Genomic DNA, 21,426 nt, shown 5'->3' on the forward strand with positions numbered 1-21,426 from the left:
TGCATTAAGAAAATTTCCAAAATTTTTTGAATTAGTTTAGTTTGTTACGAGAATCAGAAGTGAACAGTTGTAAAGGTGGGCGAGAAGACTTCATATAGTTGAATAAAAACATGAAAAATATTTTAATTACATTGATATTCGTAATAACGCTGTGCGTGGGAAATTCTCAAAAAATTGAAAAAATTAATATAGGTGATGATTGAGCCAAAAAGATATATATGAAATGAAAATATTTAATTAACTTATATATATATTTTTTGCAATTCATTACTTTTCACAAAATAAAGGTGCATTATTTTATGACGATGAATTTGAAATAGAAGAATCGTTTGTGAAAACAATTCATCTAATTAATAATCGAAGTGAGGTGAATTTCAAATTAAACCCTGTGATACAAAAACTCTATGACGGGGATAGTTACTCCATACTAGAAAGGAAAGGTTAGTATGGAACTGGTTCATGCCTCATTACACAATTTGTTATACAATGAAATGACATAGTAAATTGGTTTTTTTTCTTTTTCCACAATTACTTTCAGCTGCTTGGTTAATGGATAATGGTGTCGCAGCTATTTTTGGACCAAGTTCAAAGACAGACAGTGGTATGTGCAGCATACAACATAACCATCAGCATCATCATAATCATCATCATCATCGTTCATACAAACACATTTCGATTTATTGGGAAAATACATTCAGTCATGTTTTTCTTTTGTATTTCCATATGTGATTCTGTTGGGAGATTTTTTTATTTTTTGTTTATGTTTATTTATTTATTTATTTTTAGATATAATATCTCTCATTTGTAATGCTACCGGCATACCACACATTCTCTTTGATTTTCTCAGTGAAGAAAATGAAATGTTGAGAGTAAATCATCAAATGACTCTTAATGTTTATCCCTCACAATCAATTCTATCGAAAGCCTATGCAGATATAGTGCACAATTTTGTTTGGAAAAAATTTACCATAATCTATAACAGTGAAGATGGTAAACAAATGTTTTGACGAGTATGATTGCAAACAAAGAAATAAATAAATCTTTTGTTTTCTCTCCTTCTCTTTTCTTAGCTAGTGCACCCTATAGATTGCAAGATCTAATACAGCTAAGAGATATTAATGAGAAAAATGTTCGCGTCCGCACTTATAAAAGAGATGGAGATTTTCGTATTTTATGGAAATCTATTAAGGGTGAGAGAAGAATTGTTTTAGATTGCCCTCCTGATATGTTGGTGGAACTTTTGAATGCATCCATACCTTTTGGACTAACAGCCCAGTTTAATGTAAGTTTAAATAGATATCAATATTGTTTATTAACTTCGTTTTATTACATATAATTGCAGCATTTGTTTTTAACTAATTTGGATACACAATCTGCTAGTATGGAAGAACTTAGAGATAACATTACGTTTGCTGTAAATGTAACCGCCACACGTTTAAAATTAAGAGAATCTCCGGATATGGAAGTAAGTCAATGTTTGTTAAATTATATTCCAAACAAAGAGGTATCATCCTCCTTGAAGCAAATTCTCCTGAAAGCAATAAAGAAGAAAATTATTTTTTCCAAGGCAGGTGATAGGTTTTTATTGGGTAGCAAGTTTTGCTAAGGCAGATCAAGTCAGAAAATGAGCCATTACGGCCTTTTTCTGATACAGCCGCCATGTAAACAGTTATTGTGACTTGCATTCTTGAGTGGAATTTAAGCGAGCGAGATGTGACGTGATCATAATATCCCAAGTGATATATGTAGTGAACAATAAGATTGAAACATATTTTCAAATGATGGAGACTATTTAGAGTGGATCCTGAGAATACCTCAAGTCCATTCGTAATATGTGGCGGAATTAACCGGTCCCAATTTTCCTCCTTATCCCAATAGGTATAGGTGACGATGTGTTATGGACACTTCGCAGAAGGGTAGTGACATAGCTATGTTTATATTTTTATCGAATTTTGGCAGAAAAAAATTCCAATACTCTCATTTCACTTACATTATGAAGATTATTATACTCGTAGTCAACAGTAAACTGCAATGACGTGTTAAGATATTTTTTAAAATTATATTTGATTCAAGGTGGTGGGTATTTAAGATTCAGACCGGCCGAACTTACGGCTGTATATATTTGTTTAATACACATAAACAAAACCCATGTTCAGTTCAGCCATTTAGTGCTTATCTAGAGCTTCTAATTCTCTCAAAAACCACGTATTTGTGACAACAATTGTTTACAAAAACAAAAAACGAACTATAGCTGCGAAGGGTATTTATTCGGGAATTTCATAGTCTTCATCATAGAAAGGGTAAATTTTGCCACTACCGTCCGTTTTTCGTTCAAAATTATTGAAAATGTATTTAACATGCGACATTTATGTAAAGACCCCATATAAACTCATATCCAATTCATTTGTCTTCTTGAGCCTCTTGGGCAATTTTCATTGGATCGAGCTTAAATGTGGTGTCAGAATACACTGAAAAAAAAATATTTACTTGATATTAAAGATTACACAACCTAAATATTTACTTGATATTAAAGATTACACAACCTAAATTTAAATTTAAATTAATATGCGAATGACAAATTTCTTTAAAATAATGACATTTTAATTAAAATAAAGTTTATAATCTTTGCTTCAAGAATTTGTTTCCTCAAATTTAGGACACAAATTTTGTAAGTTTGCGTCCCTTCTTTAAAGTCGCATGTCTTTGATCTAAGGCTAATTTTCCTTAAATTAAAGAAACACATTTTTGATTTAAAGAAATTGTCCTTAAATTTACTGAAATATTAAAACTTTAGATCTCAGATAAAAACGCTTCAAATATAGGCTAAGACTTATTTTGAGGATTTAGCGTCTTTGGTTTAAAGTGTTTTTGGAATTACAAAAACATTTTTTACTTTGAAGTACACTGAAAAAACAGTGAACCCACAAGGAAGAAAACTTTCGGTTAATTTTAGAAAATTTTGAATATTTGTAGAAAATTTTAACTAAACAGTATTACAAACGTTGGCATCACGCCGATATCATAAAAATAAGTAAATATTTTTCGACAAATTCAAGAAAATTTATTAGACATAACTAAGTTTTTTCACTTGTTAAAGAAAATTTTGTAGTTTGAAGGAAAAACTTGTAGTTCAAAATTGCAAGAATGTCTTTAGTGACATACGAAGTTCATGATGGACTCCTTTTTGGTAAAATTTACAAATTTAAAGAAATTTTGAACTATTTTGTGGAAGGCACGAATTTAGTTAATCTTTATGCTTCATTTAAGTATAGTTTTTTCCTCGGTTTTAGTTAATTTAACTAACGTAAACAAAAAATTATTAGAGTAAAGGAAACTTTCTCCAAACATAATAATTTCATGAACTAAAATAATGTTAAATTGGCTTTAGTGAAATAGAGAGTTCACTTTTTTTTGAGTGTAGCCGTCATAATTTAGATTTTTAAACTGGCATTTGTTTGCATGTGAGTACCTTTATTAATAAACCGCGAAAAGAGAATGAAAATTTGATAAATGAGATCTGTACCCTAATTTAAAATTTATTGGTCCTAGATTTAAAGCCAGATAGGTCGCTAAAAAATTTCTTTATTTTAAAGAAGCCGCATCTTTGACTTGGAATCACTACCAAAATTCTTAAGGCAAGGTCAAAGCCTTTGGATCCATGTAAACTTTTTTTTTTTTTTGAGTGTACACTCTCTAACTACGACACCCTCAAAAAAAATCGCTTCTCTAACATATGTTCCAAACATATTTTGCAAGAAGCACATATATTATTGGATACTGCCGATATATTGATATGTTTGTTAGTGAACATATTATATGTTTGGAAGCATTTTGAGCCCAAAAATATTATATGCTTGGAAGAATTTTTCCCAAAGAAGATTGTTGTCATCGCCTAACATAATTTTCACTTTCACGAAATTTTTTAGTTCTTGGCACCTTCTTCTGTAATACAAATAATGTTGAAGAAATTATTCAATTTTATAAATTTTTTAAATTTTACCTTTCGCCTGGACGGACAATCGAACCGAGGACCATTCAGTTTGTAAGCCAACACACTATCCACTGGGCTACGTAGCTGTTATAGTCACCAGTAGACAATTATCGTTATAAGTTACATTTATATAGCATAGTTTGCAGCGCCCACGAGCCCATGCAAACATAACATAAATTAACAGAAACGTACATTTGTTGACCACGTGGAGCAGTGGTTAGCATGTCTGCCTTGCATGCAAAGGGTCGTGGGTTCAATCCCTGCTCCGACCGAACACCATTTTTTTTATTTTTTTTTAGTTACACATTTATATTTATACTATATTAAATTTTTTTAATGAAACGAAATGTGGGTTATTAAACATTTACAGTCAGAAATAGTGCTTGATATAAATGAAATGGACTGAGCTTTTGGATAAAATATTATTTTTTTATTGCAAAAATCAAAATTTTGCAACAAAAAACTGTTTTTGGTATAAAAATTTGAAATTTTGGAATGCAAAAACTCTAACAAAAGAAAAACGTGGAGTCGACTATAAACATACATAAATAATTTTATAATTACACAAAAATTTATTTAGGCGTGAGCAATTTTTACTAGCATATAACACCATTTTAAATGCATTTAAAACTTATCGTGTTTTGTACTTAATTTCATTTTACCTTTAAGACCGGTATTAAGTTGGCATTATCGCTCTAAATTGAACCTGTTTTGCCTTTTACTTTTCTTTAATAATTCATTTTAATGAATAAACTTTTTCAATTGTTTTAGCTGCAAAACTCGAACTTAATGCTTAATGTCCGCTTTCATATTTGAAGGTGTCCGTCAACTCCTCTTGGACTATTTATTAATAAAGAGGAACTAAACTTTGTTTTCCACATCCATTTTACATTTTACTGTTTAATTTTTCACTATTTCCTCCTTTTTTCATTTTACTGTCCCAACTCTGAAAAGAGTATAGTGCCCTTTCGTTATTTTTATGAAGATCCCTTTGTAATTTTTGTATATTTTCCACGTTTTTTTTTTTTAATTTCTTTGGCTGAATATTTTGACTTACTCCTCGTACGTCCGATTTCTTTTAACGAACCAAGAAAAAAAATGTGCCCATAATGCCAAAATGATAAACAAAACACATGTCGACACATACATACAATGCTGCTCTCAAGGCGAAAACACATGCTGTTTTTTTTTTCAAATGTCTATTCTCTTAGTTCCGAATGTCTATTCTCTTTACTCCGAATACTCATTCTAATATTCAAATTAAATAATATTTAGATTTAATCATATCAAATTTTTAGCCTTACCATAACATAGTTTTCCGAAACAACATGCAAGCGGTTTCACAGAAATTGCATTCTTTTCATTCTCTCACTGTGTTATGTTGATATCTTTCGTCCACCCTTCCGGTTTCCATCTTTATTTCTTTCTCTATACTCTCTTTCTCTCTGTCGCTCTCTGAATAAAATATCACAACATATATATGTTTAATGGAAATTTGTAAATTTATATATGTTTACATTCACACATATTATTTTTAGGAAAAATTCATGCCCCAAATATAATATATTCTAACATATTAACATATGTGTCCCAAACATTTAATATTAGTTTGGGAACATAACATGTTTGCACTTAAATATATTGTGTTTAAAAATTGTGCCCGAAACACATTTTGTTTATATAGGAACATATGAAAAACATATTTTTCTAACAGTGCACATAAACATTAGTCGATATCTGTTCATAATTAATTATAGATCCCACATAGAGCGATCATCAGATACAACTTCCTGAGTCTCCTTTCGCCGCAATTTCCATACGGTTTTATTGCAAAAAAATTATTTGGTTGTAGTTAGATTTTATTAATTTTTCGAAATTTTCCACATCCCAATGAAATTTTCCGTTTTTTGAGTATGTCTCAGACATTTTATGAACTAAACGTGGGTATAAGGTAGAGGTGTGCGCGTGACTGTAATTTCACTCACAATCACGCACATTCACGAAACAAAATGTTTATTCGCGCACGCTCTCGCACGATACGTTTGGTAACCACTCACGCACATTCACGAAATGAAAACCAGTACTCACGCACGCTCACGTACGAACTACTTTTAAAGACTCACGTTCACGCATGATTAACGACAAATTCACGGGCCTCACGACATTTTCCAAACGTAAATCAGCAAAGGTATCAAAATTCAAAAATAGAATATAGTTCGAGAGCTAAATTAATTTCGGTTAACATACGAGTATGAATTAAATCTTCGTTTTTTCGTGTGCGTGATTTTGCAGAAATTTTATTCACGCACATTCACGAACCGATTTTATTCATCACGCACGCTCACGCACGACATATTTATTTTAGTCCCATTCACGCACATTCACGAGACTTGCTTTGGATTTTGGTCACGACTCACGTGATTCATGTGTGAATCACGCGTGTCACGCGCACACCTCTGGTATAAGGTTCAATGATCGAACACATAAATTCAATATGAACTAAACCAAAGAAAATTTTCGTATATTCCCAAAAAATTGCAAGAATGAACTACAGTATGGCTAAAATGGTCATGATTTGGCGCCCATGATTCTCTACTTTTAGTTAATTTTTCTTCTATGAGAGGGTGCAATTTTGTGATTTCTAGTTAAAATGGACATTAGTTACATCATTAAATTTTCCTGGTTTTAACAACGTTTTGTGGAAATCTCAAAATGTGGAGTATAATTTAGTTCAATTTTCGCACGACGTAGTTTATTCTAGCTATAAAACAGTTTACTTTTTTTCTGTGTAAGCTCTCCAACTGTCATGCAAAACTGGTTCCACTCATCAGTAATACGATCCCCAGATTTGAATACCTGAGACTACTGTATTTTCCATTTTGTTCTCACAGGTAAATGCATTAAGTGCTGCCGATAGCCCCAGTATGAAATTGCTGCCAGACCTAGTTCACGATGCTGTTATGTTATTTTATCTGGCTGTTAAAAATATAAGTGCAACGTACAAAATAAATCCCCCACATGGCATGCACAGCTACCAGGAAAATAGTGTGGAGCCTTGGACTATGGGAATGTATATAAACCGAGTTATGAAAACGGTAATTTTCAGATTAAATCTCACATCCTTTCTCTGATCAAATTGAATTTTTCCATTTACAGATGGCCGCTGTCGATGATACACACTTCCATTTTGGTGTTATGCAATTTGATGATAGTGGCCAAAGGAATAATTTCACTTTTGATATATATGAGCCGGTGGAAAATTACCTACTAGCCACATGGGATACAGATGGTCATATCAGTCAGAAAAAAGCGGAAGTGGTTAATATGAAGAAAATAATTTATAAAGTGGCTACACGTATTGGAGAACCATATTTTATGTTAAAGTAAATATTCCTGTTCGGATCAATGTATCCTGCTATTGTTAAAAATAATCGCTTTATTTGTTTTTCAGGGAAGATGCAGAAAACCGAACTGGAAATGATCGATACATAGGTTATGCTGTTGATTTGATCACTGAGATAGCTGGTTTACTGCAATTTGATTTTCTATTTGTTCCCGTTGCCGATAATAATTATGGCAATTTGAATAAGGATACAAATCAATGGGATGGCATTATTGGTGAATTGATTAATAACGTAAGTTCTGATAAATCATTGATAACAGGTTGGCTGATAAGTCCCCGGTCTGACACACAGATGGCGTCGCTAGTATTAAATGCATATTATTTTTATATAGTACCAACCTTCAAATGATTCGTGTCAAAATTTGACGTCTGTAAGACAATTAGTTTGTGAGATAGAGCGTCTTTTGTGAAGCAACTTTTGTTATTGTGAAAAAAAATGGAAAAAAAAGGAATTTCGTGTTTTGATAAAATACTGTTTTCTGAAGGGGAAAAATACGGTGGAAGCAAAAACTTGATAATGAGTTTCCGGACCCTGCCCCAGGGAAATCAACAATAATTGATTGGTATGCAAAATTCAAGCGTGGTGAAATGAGCACGGAGGACGGTGAACGCAGTGGACGCCCGAAAGAGGTGGTTGGCGACGAAAACATCAAAAAATCTACAAAATGATTCTGAATGACCGTAAAATGAAGTTGATCGAGATAGCAGAGGCCTTAAAGATATCAAAGGAACGTGTTGGTCACATCATTCATCAATATTTGGATATGCGGAAGCTTTGTGCAAAATGGGTACCGCGCGAGCTCACATTTGACCAAAAACAACAACGTGTTGATGATTCTGAGCGGTGTTTGCAGCTGTTAACTCGTAATACACCCGAGTTTGTCCGTCGATATATGACAATGGATGATACTACACTCCTGAGTCCAATAGACAGTCGGCTGAGTGGACAGCGATCGGTGAACCGTCTCCGAAGCGTGGAAAGACTCAAAAGTCCGCTGGCAAAGTAATGGCCTCTGTTTTTTGGGATGCGCATGGAATAATTTTTATCGATTATCTTGAGAAGGGAAGAACGATCAACTTAAGGTCGAAATCACTGCAAAACGGCCCCATATGAAGAAGAAAAAAGTGTTGTTCCACCAAGACAACGCACCGTGCCACAAGTCATTGAGAACGATGGCAAAAATTCATGAATTGGGCTTCGAATTGCTTCCCCACCCACCGTATTCTCCAGATCTGGCCCCCAGCGAATTTTTCTTGTTCTCAGACCTCAAAAGGATGCTCGTAGGGAAAAAATTTGGCTGCAATGAAGAGGTGATCGCCGAAACTGAGGCCTATTCTGAGGCAAAACCGAAGGAGTACTACCAAAATGGTATCAAAAAATTGGAAGGTCATTATAATCGTTGTATCGCTCTTGAAGGGAACTATGTTGAATAATAAAAACGAATTTTGACAAAAAAATGTGTTTTTTTGTTAGACCGGGGACTTATCAGCCAACCTGTTAAATAGAAAAAAAAAAAACTTTAAACCAAAGGTACAAAACCCTCAAAATAAGTCTTAGCCTATATTTAAAGTGTTTTTTTTTATAATCTTAAATCTCAAGCTTCAATATCTCAGTTAATTTAAGGAAATGTTAATTTAAATAAAAAAAATTGCAACTCTAGGGACAACTTGCCTTAGTTCAAAGACATACCACTCCAACAGTGGGACGCAAAATTCTAAAATTTGTGTCGTAAATTAAAAAAAAAATCTTGAAAAAAAGATTAGAAACTTTCTCTTATTTAAAAAATTTCCTCATTCTAAAGAAATCTGTTATTAATATTGTGTAAATTGCTTGTACTAAAATGTAGGTTGGTTTAATACCTCTTAAATATTTTTTCCAGTGCAAATATCAATTTCTTATATAATCTATGTTTCCAACATTGTGAACAAAATTTTTCCGAAATACGATAGACAAAAAATGTCATCGACATCAGTGAAGGATCCTCTTCACTCAAACGAAAACAAAATTTTGTATTTTGATAGAAAAAATAGATATAGAAATTTCACGTATATGTTTGGTAATATGTAAATTTTTTCAAAATTCTGTGCTATTTTGTTGAAAATACAAATTTAGATAAATTTTGCGCTTCATTTGTGTATAACGTTTTTCTTTTGTTTAGTTCATTTAAATTTTCTAATATTGTGGAATAAGAATAACTTTCCTAAGCTGAAATAAAGTTAGCTGTAGGGCACCTTTTTATACCACCACCATATGATGGTGATGGGGGTATAATAAGTTTGTCATTCCGTTTATAACACATCGATTTCCGACTAAATAATATTCTTGCTCTTGGAGAAATTCTAAGAGGATATAACAAAATCCGTTTGTCTGTCTGTTGTAACCACGCTACAGCCTTCAATAGTGGAGTTATCTTGATCAAATTTTGCTCAAACTCACCTTTCGTCTGCAGGTAGGTCAAGTTCAAAGATGGGCTATATCAACGGATTTCTTGAAAAAGAAATCCATTCCATCACTATATATCATGTCATAGTGAAATTCTGAGTCGATCTACCAATGTCCGTCCGTATGTGGAAATCACGCCAACTTCCGAAGGAAACAAGCTATCGACTTGAAACATAGCACAATCAGATGTGATGGTATTGCAAATGGGCCATATCGGACCATTTCAAGGTATAGTCCTCATATAAACCGACCTTCCGAAGCACCTCCATATTAACGGAAACCAACAGTTGAACAAACAGTTGAAATTTGGCACTGGGAAAATTTAGTTGGACCACACTACCGACTGGTCGTCACGAACCAGTCTGAGTCATGGTATTCGTCAAAATATGGTAGGCAATATTTCGATCTTAACAAGTTTGTAATACTGACCTATTATCTCAGGATAATGCTAAGAGCAATGAATGAAATTTTACTACGAACTCTGGCGTATTTACACAGAGTATATTTTATGGGGTCTTAATTCATATGGAAATTGTTGATATGTGTTATACATAGTCATTTAAAGCGAAACTCTTATAGATCCTCAATTTTTAATTTTTGCCTTTAAAAAAAAATTATAAGTCTATCCTAGAGTTAAACTAACGCTAAATTTAACTTATTTTTATTGGAAAAAATTATTTGCTTGTAGTTCAATTTTATTATTTTTATCGAAATTTTCACACAGCTTAATGAAATCTTACTTTTTTTAAGTATGTCTCAAAAATTTTATGAACTAAACATGAGTATAAAGTTCAATGACCGTACACATAAGTTCAATATGAACTAAAACAAATGAAAATTTTCGTACGATTCCCAAAAATAGTAAGAATGAACTACTGAATAGTTAAAATGGCCATGATTTGGCGCCAATGATTTTCTTCTTTATTTTTAGTTAATTTTTTCTTCTATGAGATGATGTAATTTCAACGCTTTGTGGAAATCTCAAAATGTGAACTAAAATTTAGTTAAATTTTCGTGCGTGGTAATTCAATCTTCTTATAAAACAGTTCACTTTTTTTCGGTGCATAGATTTTATTCAATATTCCTAAAATTTCCAATCTTAAAATATTTTTTGCCTATTATGTATATAAAAGTAGTATTGCTATTAAACAATTTGTATACCATAAACCAAAATGTGGCCTTACCTAATTGACTCCCCCGATGTATTAAGAATTTTCATAATTAATTTAGATCGAAGTTTTTATTTTAAACAAATTAGATTTGTCTCCTAGAATTAATTATTACTATGATTATATCATTCATAACAGGATCAACAACCTTTTTAACTCTTGCAGGATGCACATATGGGAATATGCGATTTAACAATAACACAAAAACGTAAGACTGTTGTGGATTTCACAGTTCCTTTCATGCAATTGGGTATAAGCATTTTAGCCTATCAAAAGCCTATTGAACAAAAGCCATGGAACGCTTTTTTGGAACCATTCACCAACGATGTATGGATATATGTGATGATTTCGATTTTTATAATAGCCTTCCTATTTCTTTTTATGGCACGGTATGGTTATCTGCTAGCCTTCATCTGAATACAAATGCATTAATGAGTTCCTTCCAATTTTACACCAGCATATCCTCAAGTGAATGGCAAAATCCTCATCCTTGCAACAATGATCCTGATGTCTTGGAAAATACTTGGGATATTTCCAATAGTTTTTGGCTAACAATGGGTTCCATTATGACCGCAGGCAGCGATATTCTTCCACGTAGTGCTCCTATGCGTACTTTTAATGCTATGTGGTGGATATTCGCCATTATTGTGGCCAATTCTTATACAGCAAATTTGGCTGCTTTTTTAACCAACAGTAAAATGGAAGGTGATATTAAAAGTGTGGAGGATTTATCTCAACAGTCAGAGGTTAAATTCGGAACTATTAAAGGTGGTAGTACATACACATTTTTCGCTGAATCGAATGAAACAACATTCCGCTTGGCCTACAATATGATGCAGGACCAAGATCCTTCGGTTTATACTAAAAACAATAATGAAGGTGTGGAAAGAGTATTGAAGAACAATGGCTCGTATATGTTTCTAATGGAGACCACGAGTTTGGAATATAACACCGAAAGGAATTGTAAACTGCGGATGTTGGGTGACACATTTGGAGAGAAGCATTATGCCATTGCAGTGCCTTTTGGTAATTATATATTTATTTTATTTTTTTTTTTGTGAATATATGATATTGGAGTAAAGGATTTTTGATAAATTATCTCACTATTAAGAAAAGAGGGAGTGCAATAAAATTCCTGAAACCCTGTGATAAACATTCCATCTGCCAACTCAAACATTTTATAGTAATTGTTTGAAAAATTCTTTGTGCAATGTCGTATATCACATGCCCTTACAACAAATATCCTAGAAACTTGGTGATATGATATAAGTGAAAATCGTAGAGAACATAAATCGCATAAACCACATTAATAAATAGTTCAAGAATTTCACTTTTTTCAAATGGGTAATTTTTGAATGCACATCGTTTGCTCATTTTTATACCCTCCACCATAGGATGGGGGGGTATATTAACTTTGTCATTCCGTTTGTACCACATCGAAATATTGCTCTAAGACCCCATAAAGTATATATATTCTGGGTCGTGGTGAAAGTCGATCTAAGCAAGTCCGTCCGTCTGTTGAAATCACGCTAACGTCCACACGAAACAAGCTATCGACTTGAAACTTGGCACAAGTAGTTGTTATTGATGTAGGTCGGATGGTATTGCAAATGGCCCATATCGGTCCACTTTAACGTATAGCCCCCATATAAACCGATCCCCAGATTGGTTTCCGGAGCCTCTAAGAGAAGCAAACTTCATCCGATCCGGCTGAAATTTGGTACATGGTATTAGTATATGATCTCTAACAACCATGCAAAAATTGGTCCATATAGGTTCATAATTATATATGGCCCTATATAAACCGATACCCAGATTTGGCTTCTGGAGCCTCTAGGAGAAGCAAATTTCATCCGATCCGGCTGAAATTTGACACATGGTATTAGTATATGGTCTCTAACAACCATACAAAAATTGGTTACTATCGGTCCATAATTATATAGCCCCCATATATAAACCGATCCTCAGATTTGACCTCCGGAGCCTCTTAGAGGAGCAAAATTCATCCGATCCTGTTGAAATTTGGTACGTGGTGTTAGTACATGGTCTGTAACAGCCATGCAAAAATTGGTAAATATTGGCCCATAATTATATATAGCCCCCATATAAACCGATCCCCAGATTTGACCTCCGGAGCCTCTTGCAGGAGCAAACTTCATCCAATCCGGTTGAAATTTGGAACATGATGTTAGTATGTGGTCTCTAACAAACACGCAAGAAGTGGTCCATATCGGTCCATAATTATATATAGACCCCATATAAATCGATCCCCAGATTTGTCCTCAGGAGCCTTTTGGAGGAGCAAACTTCATCCAATCCGCTTGAAATTTGGAACATGATGTTAGTATGTGGTCTCTAACAAACACGCAAGAAGTGGTCCATATCGGTCCATAATTATATATAGACCCCATATAAATCGATCCCCAGATTTGACCCCCGGAACCTCTTGGAGGATCAAAATTCATCCGATTCGGTTGACATTTGGTACGAGGTGTTAGTATATGGTCTCTAACAACCATGCAAAGATTGGTCCATATCGGTCCATAATTATATATAGCCCCCATATAAACCGTTTCCCAGATTTGATCTCCGGATCCTCTTGGAGGAACAAAATTCATCCGATCCGGTTGATATTTAGAACGTGGTGTTAGTATTGCCGCTAATAATCATAATTGATCCATATCGGTCTATAGTTATATATAGCCGAACCTCAATCACACAAAAATTTGTCCATATCGATTCATAATCATGGTTAGGTTAGGTTAGGTGGCAGACCGATGTATCAGACTCACTTAGACTATTCAGTCCATTATGATACCACATTGGTGAACTTCTCTCTTATCACTGAGTGCTGCCCGATTCCACGTTAAGCTCAATGACAAGGGACCTCCTTTTTATAGCCGAGTCCGAACGGCGTTCCACATTGAAGTGTAACCACTTAGAGAGGCTTTGAAACCCTCAGAAATGTCACCAGCATTACTGAGGTGGGGTAATCTACCGATGAAGAACTTGTTGATGTTCGGTCGAAGCAGGAATCGAACCCACGACGTTGTGTATGCAAGGCGGGTATGCTAACCATTGTACCACGGATAATCATGGCTGCCACTCGAGCTAAAATTAATCTATCAAAATTTTATTTATTTTTTTTTTTTTTTTGATTTCAGCTTAAAACCATACATTGACTAAACTACAAGTGTAGCTTAACCAACAGAGGAAAATAATGTTTGTCAAATTTATTTGGGCAAGGCCTTATAGACTGCAAGATGGTTGGATGGACGCACGTTTCGGAATCACCACATTCCTCATCAGCATCCTCTACTTGCAGCAAAACTATCAACCAATTATCAGAATAAATTCAGGCAGTTCATATATGCACTGAAATAGAATTATTCATAATTGTATATAGCCTCTATATAAACCAATTTCCTGGTTTGACTTCTAGAGCTTATGGGACGTGCACATGCCTTCTAATATCCATGAAGAATTTGGACCATTTTGGTTCATAATTATATATACAGCCAGCAGATTTCAAGTTTTATATGGTCCGGTTGAAATTTGGTACATTGTGTTAGTACATGCCTTCTAATAACGATGCTAAAATTGGTCTATATCGGTTCATAAATGACCCTCAAAAAACCCATCCCGACTTCGGGAGCCTCTTGGAGCAAATTTCTTCCAACCCGATGTTTCCTTTCGACCCCCAAATGTTTGGTCTTGCCCTTAATTTAAATCATTAAACGGTCGGTTTATAAATGACCCTCAATAAACCCATCCCGACTTCCGGAGCCTCTTGAAGGAGCAACCCGATGTTTCCTTTCGACCCCCAAATTTTTGGTTTTGGGTATGTATAAGCCGCAATATTTTTTATTTTATAACCACAAATAGGTGTGCTGAACATGATGTGTATCGCCTCATGTTTTTATATAGCCCTCATATGGGCATATTTGATCATAGTTTGGTATAGTCCCCATATTGACGGATCTTCGGATTTAATTTCTTGGGCTTGTAGAAACCGCAATTTTTTATCCCAAAATCCGATCTGGTGGTATTTTAGCGCCACAAAGAACTGTGTCGAATTAGTTTTTATCGGTCCATTTTTTGGTGAAGGCTCCATATAGACCGCTCTCCCTACTTCACTTCTTGAGAGGATAAAAGGTCATCGAAATTGGTAAAAACTAAAAGTAAACTTTCCAGATTTTACTTCTAGTACCCATTTGAATAATGGGAGTCAAAACCTACAGAATTTAGATTCCGATGAAGACGTTAGGTCATCTTTTCCACTACGCTTACACGAGATCTTAAAGATCCCCCTAAAATTAAAAAAAAAAAAACAAGTATATACGGCCGTAAGTTCGCTAGGCCGAAGCTTATGTACCCTCCACCATGGATTGCGTAGAAACTTCTACTGAAGACTGTCATCCACAATCGACTTACTTGGGTTGCGGTAACACTTGCCGATGGCAAGGTATCCTAAAACTTTCTAACACCGTCTTTTAAATTACAAGGTAGACCATACGTAGTATATATTAAACTAAAAAGGCCAATTAAATACGTATATAATTAAGTTTAAAGTTTCTATAGAAATAAAATTTTGACAACATTTTCTATAGAAGTAAAATTTGGAAAAAATTTTCTATAGAAATAAAATTTGGAAAAAAATTTCTATAGAAATAAAATTTTGACAAAATTTTCTATAGAAATAAAATGTTGACAAAATTTTCTATAGAAATAAAATTTTGACAAAATTTTCTATAGAAATAACATTTTTACAAAATTTTCTATAGAAATAACATTTTGACAATGTTTTCCATAAAAATAAAATTTTGGTATATTATTTTTGGCTCGAGTGGCAACCATGAATATGAACCGATATGGACCAATTTTTGTGTGATTGGGAATCGGCTATATATAACTATAGACCGATATGGACCAATTTTGGCATGGATATTAGCGGCCTTATACTAACACCACGTTGCAAATTTCAACCGGATCGGATGAATTTTGCTCCTCCAAGAGGCTCCGGAGATCAAATCTGGGGAACGGTTTATATGGGGACTATATATAATTATGGAATGATATGGACCAATTCTTGCGTGTTTGTTAGAGACGACATTCTAACACCATGTTCAAAATTTCAACCGGATCGGATGAATTTTGCTCCTCCAAGAGGCTCCGGAGGACAAATCTGGGAATCGATTTATATGGGGGCTCTATATAATTATGGACCGATATGGACCAATTTGTGCATGGTCATTAGAGAATACATACCAACACCAAGTACCAAATTTCAGCCGGATCGGATGAAATTTTCGTTTCTTAGAGGCTCGGCAAGCCAAATCGGGGGATCGGTTTATATGGGGGCTATATATAATTATGGACCGATGTGGACCAATTTTTGCACGGTTGTTAGAGAACATATACCAATACCACGTACCAAATTTCAGCCAGATCGGATGAAATTTGCTTCTCTTAGAGCGATCGCAAGCCAAATTTGGGGGTCCGTTTATATGGGGGCTATACGTAAAAGTGGACTGATATGGCCCATTTGCAATACCATCCGACCTACATCAACAACAACTACTTGTGCCAAGTTTCAAGTCGATAGCTTGTTTCGTTCGGAAGTTAGCGTGATTTCAACAGACAGACGGACGGACGGACTGACGGACATGCTCAGATCGACTCAGAATTTCACCACGACCCAGAATATATATATATATATATATATATATATATATATATATATATATATATATATATATATATATATATATATATATATATATATATATATATATATATATATATATATATATATATATATATATATATATATATATATATATATATATATATATATATATATATATATATATATATATATATATATATATATATATATATATATATACATATATATATATTTATATATATATATATATATATACCCGTGTAAAAATTGGTGGATCTAAATAGATATAATCATATCTCAAAATTGGCCGCTTCAGATCTAGGCAGATACACCCAGATATGATGATATAGAATTAGATATAATTATATGTAATTCCATATATAGGGAGATCTGGCACCAGATCTACTTACATATAGGGATAGATATAATAATATCTAAGACATTAGATCTGGGCCAATTTTGAGATCTGATCAGATCTATTTCCATAGTAATTAGATATGATTAGATCTTACCATTTTTCGGATCTACTCATATCTAATCATATCAAATTAGATCTCTCAATTTTTACTCGGGTATATATATATATATATACACTTTATAGGGTCTTAGACCAATATTTCGATGTGTTACAAACGGAATGACAAAGTTAATAGACACCCATCCTATTGTGGAGGGTATAAAAATTGGTCTTATAAATCCAAAATCAGATGGAGTCTAGAAAAAAAGTCCGTAAGAAAAAAATTCCGTAGTTAAACCAAGACTATATTTAATTTATTTTCATTGCAAATGAGTAATAAGTTCAATGACGATCCACATAAGTGCATTATGAACTAAAGCAGAAGAAAATTTTCGTATGATTCCCAAAACTAATAAGAATGAACTACTAAAGAACAATTTATTTCAATTTTCGCACGATATAGTTCATTCTTCCTACAAAACAGTTCCCTTTTTTTCTTGCATGAGGGCACTCAAAATTTAAATTCAGGAAGCGTATAATTTGAACCGATCTTCTTGAGGTTGTATGTTTCTCAAAATCCACCTGAAACTTATACGTTACGAACTGTTTAATACATTGCCCTTAATTTAAATCATTTAAACGGTTGTCTTTTTCTTTATAGGTGCTGAATATCGTTCCAACCTAAGTGTGGCCATACTTAAGCTGGGGGAAGTGGGTAAACTATTTGAATTGAAGAAAAAATGGTGGTCAAACGAAAATAACGATTGTCCCCAAGATGCCAAAGGAAACTCGGAAACAAATGATTTGAATTTTTCCGAAGTAAGAGGCATATTCTACACCCTTTTCGTAGGTTTGTTTGTGGCATATACAGTTGGTATTACCGAATTTCTAATATATGTTCACCATGTTGCTGCTGAAGAGAAATCAACTTATAAAGAGGCTTTATTTAAGGAATTAACATTCGTATTGAAAGTTTGGAATAATAAGAAACCAGTAACACCAGCCTGCAGTACTAGAGCTTCATCGCATATATCTGGTAGCACCGATAAATCGTCAAAGAGCCGAAAATCGGAAATAGACAAAGTCTACACTACGGAAGAGCTTTTGGAACGGAAAAGTACAAAAAGTTTGAAAAGTGCTATCGTCAACAACTTAAGAGACGATATGAACTAGCTAAAAGTTGATAAATACATGTTAACTCACCTTTCCATGCAGAAATAAGGTCAAAGTCTATTGTTTGCACATTAAGTTAGTTCGGTATTTGCCGTATTAATATGCTATATTAAACTTTGTAATATAAAATAAAAAAAAAACACTTACGGTCATTATCACGTAGCTCCTTTAGAAAAAAGTAGGTGAAGTCTGAGTATAAAGGCTGATTTACATACATACCCAGCAAAAAAAATTTGGAAGTTCTTCCAAAAGCACAACTTTAAAAGCACTTCCAGAAGATTCACTCCCAATGATGTTCTTTATTTTAACTAGCCAGGAAGTTCTTTTAATTCAATTTCTTATAGCGTGGTTTTTTCATACTTTTAATGGATAATTTTAATTTTTTTGTTTCAAATAGGGTAAAAACAGAGTAAGAATTCATAAAATATTACAAATCATTTAAATTTTGTCGACAAAAATGCTAAATCCAATCTGAAAAAGTTGTGAATTTTTGAAAATATTTGAGATCAAACGTTTCCGACAAGCTTTAGAATCCATTAAAAATTATAAAAATTATTTACTTGACAAAATATCACAGAATTTTTTAATTTACATCCAAAACATTGAATTCGGATCACACCTATAGAAGTGATACAAATTCAGTGTAACGGCTGTTGAAATGGAGGACTTCCGTCCTATGACAAGTCCATGTTAAATTCATCGCTTCTGCGTCAATTTTGCACAACTTCCGGATCCAAAAAAAAAAAAACATTTTCATAACATTTTTGGCGACGCTTTTTTGCTGGGTATTCCTTGTACGGTTTAGTATTTGATTGCTTAACCTTGCTCCAAAGGAGCTCAATAAAAATGGAGTTTAAATACATATTATCTTTTAGGTTTTGAATGAAATTACGAACTATTAAATATAAAGTTTTTAAGTAGTTCATGGTACTTTATTACTTGTTTTAAATGTTGCAGCGAGTGTGTATTGCAATTAAATACCCACTATCGGTGATGCCAATTTGGTGCTTTTAGCATCAAATTTAGTGCTTTTTCATCTCCAAAAAGCACCAAATTGCCTTTTTAGTCCCTTTTCAAAAAAAGCACCAACTCGGTGCTTTCTGGCATTTTCATGTAGTGCTTTTGGTGCTTTTTTTCAATTTGAACAGTATTAAGCTCACTAGGCGATATCTTTTCATACAAAAATTCGGATTAGACTTTCAAAAGCTGAAGATACTCAACTATATTGCCAAATGTTATGAAAGTGGTATTGATTGATTGTTATAAAGGTGGTATTGATTCTTGTTTTAATCAATATTGATATTTAAGTTATTCTTTGGAACCAATTTGGCGCTGGCATACTTAAACTCGTACCTGGTAATAGGAGGTTTTGCTAGGAAATATCTAGCGAAGGGTACCGAATTTCTGAAATTGAGGAAGATGCTGTTAAGAACGTTTGTATTAAATTCACAAATGCACTCATAATATAATATTTCCAAATTTAATGTCGAAAAAATGTTTGTCTCCAATACTACTACTACTACTACTACTAAAATGAAATCTTTTGTAAATAATCCAACTTTGGAAGGGTTTTTTTTTGTTTTGTTTTTTTTTTTTTTTAGTATAGCATTTGGAATTTTAGCTGGCTTTTGTAGTTTTTGTTGTGGGAGGTGGTATGTTAGAATTTATAATATATTTGTGGTGCTTTTAGCCTTTCGGGAGTTGCCATCACTGCAACGATTGGAAAACGGGTACCGCTAAAGTTCTTATTTTGTTAGTGTTTTTGAATTCTTTCCAAAATTTCAAACTTTTTTACCAAAAATAGTTTTTTTTTACAAAATTGTTATTTTTGCAATAAAAAATACTATTTTATCCAAAAGCTCAGTCCATTTCGTTTATATCAAGCACTTTTTTAACTGTAAATCTTTAATAACCCACATTTCGAAGTTTCATTATAAAAATTTAATATAGTATAAATATAAATATGTAAATTAAAAAAAAAAAAAATTTGGTGTTCGGTCGGAGCAGGGATTGAAACCACGACCAGACATGCTCACCACTACTCCACGTGGCCAACAAATTTATGTTTCTGTTAAATAAGGTTATGTTTGCATGGGCTCGTGGGCGCTGCAAACTATGCTATATAAATGTTACTTATAACGATAATTGTCTACTGGTGACTATAACAGCTACGTAGCCCAGTGGATAGTTTGTTGGCTTACAAACTGTATGGTCCTCGGTTCGATTCTCCGTCCAGACGAAAGGTAAAATTTAAAAAATTTATAGAATTGAATAATTTCTTCAACATTATTTGTATTACAGAAAAAGGTGCCAATAACTAAAAAATTTCGTGGAAGTGCAAATTATGTGAGGGAATGAGCACAATCTTCTTTTGGGGAAAATTCTTCCAAGCATATAATATTTTTGGGCCCAAAATGCTTCCAAACATATAATATGTTCACATAAAACAAACATATTAATGTCTCGGTAGTATCAAATAATATATGTGCTTCCTGCAAAATATGTTTGGAACATAGGTTAGAGAAGCGAGTTTTTTGAGGTTGTGATACTTTATTACTTGTTATAAATTTTGGCAACGAGTGTGTGTTGCAATTAAATACCCACTATATGCAAAGAAAAAACGGGTATCGCTAACTTTGTTCTTTTGTTACAGTTTTTTTTTTTTTAATTTTTCCGAAAAGTTCAAAATTTATCAACAAAGTAAATTGTTTTCTTACAAAAATTACTTTTTTTCCAAAATCATAGTCCATTGCGAATATATATCAGTAACAGCTTTCTGACTTTATACTTAATAAATGTAATACTAACGAAACGTGTTTCATTAATATAACGGAAACACAAAATTATCTTTTAACGATCGATTTCATTGGATTAACGATCACTTTCGGTCTTATAAAGAAATATTTCGTTATATTAACGAAAAGTAATCAAAGAAGCCCGTTCGTTATTATTACGAAGCTTTTTCTACCAGTATAGATATCCATTTTTCCGGTTCCGTTTTCAATTAAATATTTTGTCATTATTATTACCACAAATGTGTATGCTATCATTAAAATTGTATTGTATGTGTAAGAGGCTGGGATCTAACTTCTACAACAAAA

The 21,426-nt window shown here is 33.2% G+C and overlaps 1 protein-coding gene across 1 annotated transcript; it reads left to right on the forward strand.

Annotated features, from left to right (window-relative positions):
- Positions 1-63: 63 nt before the first annotated feature.
- Positions 64-18,477, forward strand: LOC142230133 (glutamate receptor ionotropic, kainate 2-like). Its single transcript, XM_075300765.1, has 12 exons — positions 64-192; positions 288-440; positions 539-601; positions 787-990; positions 1,071-1,282; positions 1,343-1,465; positions 6,883-7,086; positions 7,148-7,374; positions 7,443-7,626; positions 11,172-11,395; positions 11,464-12,032; positions 17,814-18,477. Exons 1-12 carry the CDS (start codon positions 111-113, stop codon positions 18,323-18,325), a joined length of 2,757 nt encoding a protein of 918 aa, XP_075156880.1. The 5' UTR covers positions 64-110; the 3' UTR covers positions 18,326-18,477.
- Positions 18,478-21,426: the final 2,949 nt, after the last annotated feature.

Source organism: Haematobia irritans, chromosome 3 (genome assembly GCF_050003625.1).
Source record: "Haematobia irritans isolate KBUSLIRL chromosome 3, ASM5000362v1, whole genome shotgun sequence".
Taxonomy (NCBI): domain Eukaryota; kingdom Metazoa; phylum Arthropoda; class Insecta; order Diptera; family Muscidae; genus Haematobia; species Haematobia irritans.